General features: G+C 29.3%; 1 protein-coding gene across 1 annotated transcript in view; it reads left to right on the forward strand.

The window, feature by feature from the left end:
* The window catches only part of LOC106469738 (zinc finger CCHC domain-containing protein 4-like), a 23,971-nt gene extending 12,554 nt beyond the window's left edge, over positions 1–11,417 (forward strand). Inside the window, 5 exon segments of the mRNA XM_013930250.2 lie at positions 3,334–3,648; positions 3,925–4,049; positions 5,297–5,372; positions 6,583–6,782; positions 11,115–11,417. Coding sequence (XP_013785704.2) covers positions 3,334–3,648; positions 3,925–4,049; positions 5,297–5,372; positions 6,583–6,782; positions 11,115–11,139 — 741 coding nt within the window. The 3' untranslated portion in view covers positions 11,140–11,417.
* Positions 11,418–11,898: the final 481 nt, after the last annotated feature.

The raw sequence follows: 11,898 nt of genomic DNA on the forward strand, positions 1-11,898 counted from the left end.
CACGTTTTTGCTTCAAAGCCAGTGACTTTTTTAATAAGGACATTAACAACCTGATTGTAAGATGGAAAAGCATCATCAATAAGAATGGAGACTATTTCATTTGATAAATGTTTTGTTTTGATATATAAGTTGTTTGGGCTTTTTCATCTAAAAAAAAAAGGCGACATTAATTTCTTGATGACCACTTGCCATATGGTGTATTTGGACATGCTTATTTTCCTCCCAAGTTGGTGACACATATCTTTGATACGGGCAAAAAGTATATCCTAGTATAGAAAGGGTGCAGTCTCCCATGGATGTTCTCTTATACATTCTTGACATAAGGTGTCACCTCCATGGTTTCTCTTCAGATATCTTATGAAGGGAGCTCATCTAGGTAACTTTCACATCAGTCCCTCCACCACTTCAATATGGGATTCTGTCTATTATGTAAACAAAGGTAAGGTATCATATTGCAAGTTAATGTTTTCCAACATTGAAAATGTATTTCTGATAGATACTTACCTCTTTGTACACTTCACACCCATCCTCCCCACTTCTGGTGCATCTGTTCTTACCTAATCTCGAAGTGGTGATTGTACAATCAGTATAGAGAAAGTCAGCTATGCTAGGAGAGTGTGTTGAACTCCAATTGGTGGAATTTTGTTGCATGCTCCTTTGTCTGCTACAGTGCAGCAATACCACGTTGGAACACGTGAGTTTAGGTGGGAGCCTGAAGGCTAGTGGAAAGGGAAAATTGTAAAAATAGAGGGCAGCACTAAATCAAGGAAAGCTATTATGTGAGAGGAGGTAAGTATCTATCAAAAATATATTTTCAGTGTTTGAAAATGTTAACTTTGCAATTTGTCAGTAGTAACTCTTAAGCCAACTATAAAGGAAACTTAATGTTTTTTGGTAAATTAATATTTGTACTTGTTGGTTGGTATAAATTATTATTAAAACATAGTTTTTTAGAGAGTACATTTATGGTGCAGTATTTATAAAAATATTGGTTGGTGAAAATTATTATTAACCCTTTGGCTATTGGCTTCTAAATTTTTTAGAAAGTAATGTCGCTCTTATCATATTTCATTCCAAAAATAAAAACCAATGGATGAAATTGTTTAAAATTTGACAAGAATGTTCATAAAAGTATGTAGTTTCAGAAAAACAAAATATTAAATTTTTGTTTTTTTTACTATTTCTAATTTTTTAAAGATTCATTATTTACTGTACTTATTTGCACTCAGAATCTAAATAGTTCACTTGCAAGTTAGTTGTTATATGAAATATAAAAATACTGTTTATTATTTTACAGTTTTCACATTTCATTTACATAATCTCTAAAAACCTCCTAATTGAATATGGGGCTTTATCATTATTATTATTATTATACAGCAATTCTTGTACAGAGACTCATTTCACTAATGATTTGCACATGTGAATACTGTCATCTTGTCTATACACTTTCATAATCCAGGCAATAACAAGTTAAACTTATAAAAATCATTAAACATTTCAAATATAACTTTTAAAACACAAATAATACCTAATTAACTAAAATGTAAAAGTAAGACCGAAATGCAATTTAAATATCTATCTAACTATAGCATAATTAGGTTAGGAAATGTCATAAGTACTATAGTCTATCAAGCAGACAATAATACAAATGGAAGTTACATTTACTTCAATCCGAAAACTGCGTGCCAATTTCAAATTAACTATTAGTGTAGTACATTGTAAACTGAGCTTTTTGTAACTTGTGTCATCTAACTGCATGTATGTTGTAGATTTCAAGGCAAAGTATAGAAGGTGTGTGTGACACCCATCATGGGTTAGAAAATTTATTTTTCTTTCCCAGTGAATACAGTATGAGACTTTGTATCTTGCATCTGAAAAGGCCATATTGACTTATATTGCCATCTAGACACTCATCTACATTGCCAGCTTCATTGGGGCTTTGAGTGAACTGCTGCTAAAGTCAAGATTTTTCATAGCATGTGGATCAGTATTCATATCTAAAAGATATTCTATATTGCAGTACTTCTAACAGAAGTCGCATGTTACACTTATGATATGACAAGCATGTATAACTCTACCTACAATGTGTATGTTCTTACTCTGTAGTATTTTTATGTATACCTTGGAAGGCTTTGAGCAAAGAATTATAACTTAAATGCAAAGACAAAATTTGAACTTGAAAAATATCACTGAATTGGGTGAGTAAATATGAGAGAACATAAAAATGATCCCAAATCTGGAAAAATCAGGACTCCTCCCCTACAACTTGCATGTGCGTGCCAGTTATTAGGATATTCGAAATAATCTTGGTCAGTCATACATTTTATCTGATGATAATTATCTAATTCATTATATTTGGAGTTAATTAGGTAGAAGTATGGGTAAAAAATATTGGGGTGTAATCCAAACAAATGTGCAGGTCTGGAAAATATGTGAAAAATAAAGGGATTTTTCAGAGAATGTGGTCACTCTGTTAGAATATCTTTGAGATTTTAAACAAAATCTTAAGAACAGCTTAACATTTAAACAAATATCAGTTTAATGGCATTGTGATCAAATATCAAGGTTTAACCCTTTATACATGCCTGTTGCCATATGGTAACCACATAATATGGTTTGATTTTCCCACTAGAAATGTGAATCAAGTGAATAGAATAAATAGATAAAACATAATCTACACACATGATGAACTCAGTCACCAATTTTATCCAACATAGAGTATGTTACTATTCAAAACATCAGTAATATTTGCAGTTGAAAATTAATTTTTATGAAAAAATGGACCCAAAATGGCATCAAATTGCTCCAATGTTTTCACACTTGAAGAGACAATTGAACTTGTGCAAGGTGTCAATGATTCTGGCTCTGAACCTGAATTATCTTACAATGATTTTGAGTGTGATATGACTGAAAAAAATATGTGCCTAAAGGGTTAATATTTAAGTTGTAGGCATGATGCTACCAAAGTCATTACTTTACATAACATTTCAAAGGAATTAATCATCAGATGAATACCAATTTTAATTCAGTTTCATCTTACACCCATTTTCTATCTTCTTCGATGTGATAAGCTATGCAAATTATACACCTAAAAATAATGTATATTTAGAGTAGTAGTCAAACGATGAGTTTATTTTTTGTGTATTATTTCTGTATTGTTTAATGGATGTCTGCCTAATAACATTAGTTAGTAAATAGCAAGATTTATTTTTTAAATTCAAACTAATGCTTGTTCAATTTTTGTATATTTTTCACTTGTTTAGAGCACTGTTGTGTAATGCTCTAAATAATAAACATCACTATTTCATGTGTATTTAACTTTTCAATCATTAGGTACAGTTCTACAAATCAAGAGAATTCTGCCACTACAACATGTTTAATCATTTTTTCTTTGATGGAGAAACAGCAGAAGAAACATATAAGAAATTTCTACTCAAAGATGATGGAAACTCACTGCTCGTGATGTTGGATCCTCCTTTTGGTGGACTGGTGGATGTTATTAGCCACACACTGAAGAAGATTTCTAATACTTGGAGAAATGGCAAATATGACACAAGCGAAGAACTTCCAATTTTTTGGTTTTTTCCCTATTTCAATGAAGCTAGGATACAGCAGTGTCTACCATCATTAAAAATGTTAGATTACAAGGTCAGAATACATACAGAGTTGATTAAGTCTGCTTTGTTACAGTGTTTTTTGGTAATGTGTGATATCTAGATGGGCCTATCTCACAAAATGTCACAGTCACTCATGTTTTACAGGTGTTTTGTGCAAAGGTTAGGATAAATACAGGATTGTTCGAGTCAGCTTTGTTACAGTGTTTTTGGTAATGTTGTTTAATACCTCCTACGCATCCTCAATACAAATCAAAAGTTGAAGATGTAAATAACCAAGTATAGTCATATAATTTTTTTTTAACTATAGGTGAACTATGACAACCATCGATTATTTAATGGTAGTATTAAAGGAAGAAAACAAGGATCTCCTGTAAGAATTTTTACAAACATTAAACCAGAAAAAATCAAATTACCTGAAGAAGATGGTTACAGGTTGGTAAAAAACTTGTACTGTTTGTCACTAGTTTTATCATTAATAATTGCCAGTAAATAACTGTTAACTTTGTAATGGAAATGTTTATATAAATAAAATGGTCAAGTAAATTTATTGATTTGGTTCTCAGAAGTGTGCAGATAGTTTTGTAGCATTAGAAATATATATGTTAAGGCATTTTTTTACAGATAATCTTTTTTTTTGTCTAACACCCTTTACATCTTGACCAATGCTTACTGAAAACAAGTACTTCAGATTTGTGGATGTAAATACTTTTAATGTTTAACTTTTTTTAAATTTAGGCCTTAAAGGACATAGTACTTATATAAGAGGCTAAATCGAATACAGAAAGAAAGTGTTAAATAGTCAAACTTAAATCCTTTGCATCTAAATCTTTGAGCGATTTTTTTTTCCCCAGAATATTACTTCTTTTAGGGAATTTCATGGGTGAGAATATTCTTGAATCAACATAACATCTGTTTTGCGACTTAGATTGTCAGGAATGTGAACAAAATTATTACCAGAAAACTTCCCCTAGCAGAAATTTTAAGTGAAGAAGTGTTCAGATCAGACTCTACCATCTTCATATGTAGTTCTATGGAACATTATTCAAGGTTAATTTTATTTTATTTTACTTATTCTTGAAAAAAAGATGAAGTTTAAAAATGTTGAATACTTCTAAAACCTTTTTTATTAACTTTTATCTAAGTTTTAAACATCCAAGAAACACTCATTAGGGAAAAAACCAAATGTAATCGAAAGTCTACTCTTGTAGCTTCTCTCATAAACCACTTAACAAAAGAATAAATTAACTCAACCTAAATTGTATAGCATGAGTTTCATCAAGGAACAAAGTTAACTTTAGCTTTTACCTCGTATTCTCCCATGAAGATGGTGGTAGTGAATGTTCAACATGATCACTTGAATTTGCCAAGTAATTTTACCTCCGTTTATTGGAAACTTCTGATAAGAAGAGCATTAACATACGTCTTTCACTTGTACATCAAGATTCTGTATGGAAATGTTTGTTGATTTTTTTGTTCTTCATGTTTGTATATCATCTATATAAATTAAAAAAGTAAGCTTGGCAATTCTGTAAACACCATTTTGTATGTAGTTAATGGATTGTTTAACTAATATGTTTATGGATAATGTTTATCTTATTACAAGGTCTGTTGACATCATATACTGAATATATGCATAGTTCCTGTTATTATCTTATTTATGACTTGTTTACTTTTACTAGATTTTGCCCACTGTGTAAGAAGTATGTAGCACCAGAGAATGAACACTGTAATGTTTGTAACACGTGTCCTTCTAAGGTAATTTACTTACATTTCACTTAGATACTGCAGCCTTAGAATAACTCTAGCCTAAATTCATGATACCTTTGTTTAGGTTATTTCTGTAAAATAACATCTTTCTGTCTTGTAGTTTTTATTTTTCGCAATCGTATTTTTCTTCTTTCAAAAAGTTTTCTTTTTAATAGGAACCAGTGACTGTTTAAAATTTATCCAATTATCCTCTAATAAATTTTCTGAGCAAAAATATCATTAGATTGTGTAGCATGAACTTGTTTACTAAGTGTTGGAAATCATCGCATTGACAAGTAACTGATATTTTCTTGAATTTTTTTTTCTTATGTTATAATGCTCAACTGTGAGTTAAAATTTTAGTAAAAGGGTTTTATTTGAAAAGAGCAAAGAAGTTTTATTCTCAAAAAAATTTGTATATTTTGCACATAAACAACTGTGAGTTGATTATGAGAGAGGTGAAAGTTGCAGTCACAATGTAATTTTGAGAGCTTTGCATGGATGTAGATTACTATAAGTTTTAAAACACCCTGTAACAGTTATTTTACGTGCTAGGTGCATTATTGCTGCAGAAAAAATTTTGTTTAACGTTTTCTGCAGTAGATTGTGTGCCGACTTCTAGAAAGAAATCTGTTTTTATTACTAGTATTCAAATACAGAATTTAGAGAGAAAAACGCAAGTTATCTCACGGAAACCTTTCGTTTTATACTATTCTATTAGCCCTGTATTGAACAATCATTGATTTGTTGAAATTTTTATTTCAGTCAGCTGCTAAACTGTGGATCTTAAAGCACTTTTTGATACACTATTATACTGTAGTTCTACTCAATGAAATGTACAACTATAGTAGTAGATAAAAACTGAACTTTTAACATTTCTGTGAACCGAGGATAATAGGAGGAAACAGTGTAATTTGATGTATATTTTTGAAGGTTGTTTATGTTTAGAGTTGCAAGCTTATTTTATAAAATATTTTGTAGATTAACAAAAAAGGATTGACAATGATATGCATGTTTTATAATTTATAAGCTTAGATTGCGCATGGGAATGAAATGGACAGACAATGAATATTTTTTCTACTTTATTGGCTTTAAAAATATACAAAATTTACATTAGTAGGAGCCAAAAAATTTTAAAGTTGTCAGTTTATCTCCACGTTCACTCGTTAATGTTACTGTTTGAAATGCAAAGTGTCTCAAACTCTTTCTTATTTAATAGGACGGACGTCCATACAAACACTGTAGTGACTGTAACCGGTGTGTGAAAAATTCTCGTCAGCATTGTGTCACTTGTGGTCAGTGCATGCTTCCTAACCACGAATGTGGAGTGGTCAGTAGAGCAGGAAGATGTCATATATGTGGAGCTGTAGGTCATAAAAGAAGGGAGTGTCCTAATAAAGATAATCATTCTGCTCCAAGGTTTGAGTTTTTGTTCCTTTTCTCAAAATTACTTATCAGGTACAGGTAGTATTCCAAAATAGAATGCTTATAGATATTAATGTATGGATATAATTTTTAGATTTACTTACAGTATTTTGATGTTAGAAATTCAGTTGTTTTGTCTCGCATGATGCAACTCCCAGGAATCTTTGGATTTTGATGAATTATCAGACACAAGTCAATGAAACGAAATATATAGTTTTTGAGATTAAAAACGATTCACATTTAATTGTATTTAAGAAATGCTGATCTTCTTTTTATATTTTTGTGTATTATGGTCATAATAAATTATACTAATTATAGCATATAGAAAGATATCACATGTAACAGATAACTTATGTTTAGACAATCAAGTTTAATCACTTCATACCAGCTTCTGTTTATAACACTTGTTGAACTTCAGTAGCCTACAATATTCCATATTATTATTATTTAGATATTTATCAAAAAAAAAACATTAAACATGTCACTAATATACATATTAGTATCACATGTTCTGTAATAAACTTCTGCTTCTTTTGTACTTAAAGCTAAATAACTGAAAGAAACCACATTCAGGATGTTAGAAACTATTAAATTATGTTTATTTCTATATTGTCAAAAGAAAATACAGTGAAGGATATTTAAAGTATAAAAGGACTGCCCGTATCAGGAAATCATAACTACATAAGATTTGCAAGTAGAGCTCACACTTTTGAAAGGCTGAAAGTTTAAATACTTCTGATTAGTGCAAGACAAAGTTCCAACTGTGTTTCGTATGACAAACCAGTAATGACTAATATTCTAACACAGGGAAACTGTGAAGGTGAGAAAGACAGCACACAAAAAAAGAGCCAGAGAAGACAACTACAAGTACATTAGCCTCAGAACAACTTTCTTGTTGACTGAAGTGTTGATACAAAGCTAAAACTTCTGAGTTGTTTAACTTGTATGCATAGACATTTTATAAAAAGATTGCTCAGTCTTATTACAGACTGTTTCTGTGTTAATTAAATAGAATACTTGTAAAATAATAAAAAAAGTGTTCATTTAAAAGTTTCTGCAAAAAGTATTTCACATGGTTCCTGTTTTTTGTTTTTTTTATTATTAACTACAAGTTGATAATATTAAAGTTGTGCATCTTACATGTATTATCAAGATTTTACTGACACTTGAACAAGTCAACTGAATGTGATTGTAAAACCAACTCCAGACTATTGAAATATAAAAATATAATTTTGTATCTTAATATTCTATACCAAAAATGTATATATATAGATAGAGAAAACTACAAAAATTTAATAATGTGCTAAAACAAACTATTTGTATGAAATATTTGAAATTGAATAGCAAAGACAATAAGATGCATACTTTTTTACTTGATGAACAACTATTTGTATCAATTATTTAAAATCAGCAACATAACATGTTGAAAGACAGAAATGTTTCTAGTGTGCAAAGGCTGCAAGTTAAAGATGTAAGAAGAATATAAACTAAATTTTTTAGCTTTGGAATAGAAAAAGAGAGCAAGCAGATAGGTGGAGTAAGATATTTATAAAGATAAACACATGAAAATAAGATATGAACTCAAAATATTTTAGTCTGGTTAATCTGGAAATTTAACAGTAAAATTTACCAGTACACAGTGAAATAGTAGTAAAAACCCAGAGGAGTTGCAGAGAGTCACGAAATAGTTAGTGAATGATATAGTTAGTATATTATTGCTGTTGATCACTCAATATTGTTATTAATATCGAAAGGTATTTTTGGAATATTGTGTTTGCTGTATTTTTTGGGAATTAGGTTTTTTCTTTTTGGTTCTTTTTCCTGATACCATTATTTGAAATAATATTAATAGTTATGAGCAAACAGATAGGAGGAGTAAGATATTTATAAAGATAAAAATGAAAAATAAGATGATAACTCAAAATGTTTCAATTTGGACATTTAACAATAAAATTTACCAGTACACAGTCAAATAGTAGTAAAAACCCAGAGGAGTTGCAGAAATTACAGTATACATTTACATTTATTTATTCTCTTAAAACTGAAAGTGTTAATCTGACATATTCTGCCTACATTTATTGCATAAAATTACTATAATGTTAAACATATTGCCACTAATACAGCTGTAAATTTAAAGAGGAACTCTTGAGTTTAAAGTAACAGCACTTAAAAATGTTAAATAATTACTAAAACATCAATACATGGCATCTGAAATACTTTAATAAAATTCCTGAAATAAGTATTAATACTTGCATTTATGTAATGGTTTGTTCTGGAAGCTACCATTTTCCATTCTTCTACCCTCTTCATCTTGTATGATGTAACACAAGTTTACAGAAAGATACACATATTTGATTGTCTTAATGAGACATACTTCTGTGCTCATGTACTATACTGTGTGTTGCAGAATACTATAACTAGAGGCAGTACAAATCTATGAAAAAATATAAAAAATCTGCAGAACTTTTAGAGAGATATTTTTGAAGAAATTTCAGAAAGTTGCACAATTATGTGGAGCATTTTCTGTGTTTAATATTTGCAGTAATAATGACTAAATAAAAATGTAAATCAAACAAATTTAATTATATCAAAGTATTTAAGGATAAATACTTTCAAAGTAATTTAGTCATACATTAAAAATAAATCTGTAGAAGTTTATAATAAATAATAGAAATTAAAGTACAGTAATTTATTTTACTAGAAGTATGTTTTGTGTATAGCATTTGTTTATCAAAACTAAAATAATCTTAGCATTATAAATTATATATTCAATTTACTATCTGTAATGCTTAGCCAACCCTCTCACAGCTAGTGAAATGTGCACCCATCTTGTCACAAGGAACTGTAAAGCAATTGATCTCGTTGTTGATCTTGCATAAACCATCTTTTTTCCATTTCTTTATATATATGACAACAGTCAAACAATTTTCACTTTGATCTTTAACGTAACCCAGTCATTTAGCTTTTAACTTTAGTTTGTTCTCACTGTCTTTGACATATATGCAGACATGAATCAACTCTCAAATTGAAAAAATTGGATCTCTATAAAAGTGGATACATTTTTACTCTAAATATAGATTATATATATATATATGTATATATATTATCTAATGTATTAAATGAAGCAAATACATGTAGAGTAATATTAGGGTTCTGTGTTTTTATTTTTTGTTAATCTACTTGTCTTTTAACAGATTTTGAGCATATATGTAGAGGATGCACAGAAAAGAAAAAGGCATTTAATTCAATATTAACAAGATGATTGTGTCTGCTTTAACCCCCCAAATCGTTTATATTTGTTTTATTTACTGTACAGTTCAATATGAGATATTGTACCATTAGACATATTTCTAAGGTTAATTGTGTTGATTGCTTCTTCAACATTTTGTAAAAAATACCACTTCTAAACTCATACAAAGGAATGGGTAAGTAGGCTATAAACGTTTGTAAGTGAGAGTGCAACCTTTTGTTTGGTGTTTGCCATGGAAAGTATGAGTGTGATCATTTTTTGGATATTATTAAATAATTATGATCCTTAACCAATAGATAATATTAAAGAAACGATACTTTCACACACACAATAAAGATATATCGGATGCAGAGCTAGAAGTAACTGATTTTTTTGTACTGTTTTTGGACATTATTGTCTGAATTAATTTCTTTAACAGTTTCAAAATTATGTTTTTATGAATTGCCAATTTCTTTTTATATTAATAACTGTGAAAAAGTGAAAACATGTAGTAATTATCATTATATTTAATGTATTCTTTATTCTTATTGTTACTGCTAGAATGTTTTCATATCCAAAATGATTTGTGACATAATATTGTCAAATTTTGTACAAGAGGGTAATCATGGGGTCTAGTCAAGTTAAGCGTACGATTGTAGATAGGCCTATGTTGGTACAGATAATATATGTATTATAAAATAAAGTTATTTAACTTTAATTTTCAAAGAGATAAAGGTGATCTCAGATATGGGAGCTTCAATGACTAATCTGGCCAGCTTTACCTGTCGTAATCTCAATGTAGTTTTTTGGACCAATCTTGGCACCAGTAAATGTCATACTTGACAAATCGTTTCTAGCAATTGATATGTAATTTTTTGTCTATTTAAGTATATATTTTTGATCAGAGTTAAAATTAAGAAATTATTTATGGCTGTTTAGTTTCATAATACTGTATTATTAGTAGTAACACTTTCTAAACTTATTTATCACATTATTATTATTGATATCAGTGTGATAATTAGTGAATGGTCACTCTTGAAAGTTTCCTGTTTAAACCTGAAAGCTGTCAGGAAAATATTTATTTTATTCTTTGACAGGAAAAAGAAAAGAAGATTATGCTAGTGTCTCAGAGTGTCTTGCATGTTTATTGGATAAAAAAATAAGATCAGTTGGACATTTTCGGGGGTTTGTGACTTGTTTTGAAACATCATCGGACATCTCTGTGAATTATGAAGATACACAATGGGGAGTAGACGTCAGTTATGTTTATGTTGTTTTTATCAGTATATTCCTGAAATGGCAAAACTGTAACTATCTTTATTATAATTCCCAAGATAAGTTCATACTAAAGTTGCACTACAACTCTAGAGAATTGAATAAAATTTATGTATCATATGCTAGAATGCTGTCTTTTTGTATATCTTTTAGGTATATAAATCTGTGTTTTGAACTTTAGGTATGTTAAAGTAATAATATTTTAAGTTTGTGCACCTAAACAACAAATAGTTTGACCATATTCTGTATTGTTGATAAACAAAACACATTATCAAGAAGAATCGTGTGGAGGAGATTATCATATTTGTGATCAAATCATGGTATATTGCAGTGTTTTTTCAAATGTTTCTTAATTAATCCATTATGCATTTTTGAATCAGAAGTACTGGGGAGAGCAAAAACCAACTTATTATAAAATAGATATCTTTAGACCTAACATCATTGATATTATGATTCAGGGCTTCATTATAAAGAAGAACTTTGCAATATTGGGTCTCAAGCACTCTAGAAAAATTTGAATTCTTTGTGAAATTTACTGAAAAAATAGAAATATTTTATATTTTATTACATTTTGATGAATAAAAATATATTAAACAAAATGATAAT

The sequence above is a fragment of the Limulus polyphemus genome, unplaced genomic scaffold, assembly GCF_000517525.1.
Source record: "Limulus polyphemus unplaced genomic scaffold, Limulus_polyphemus-2.1.2 Scaffold3637, whole genome shotgun sequence".
In the NCBI taxonomy this organism is placed as follows: domain Eukaryota; kingdom Metazoa; phylum Arthropoda; class Merostomata; order Xiphosura; family Limulidae; genus Limulus; species Limulus polyphemus.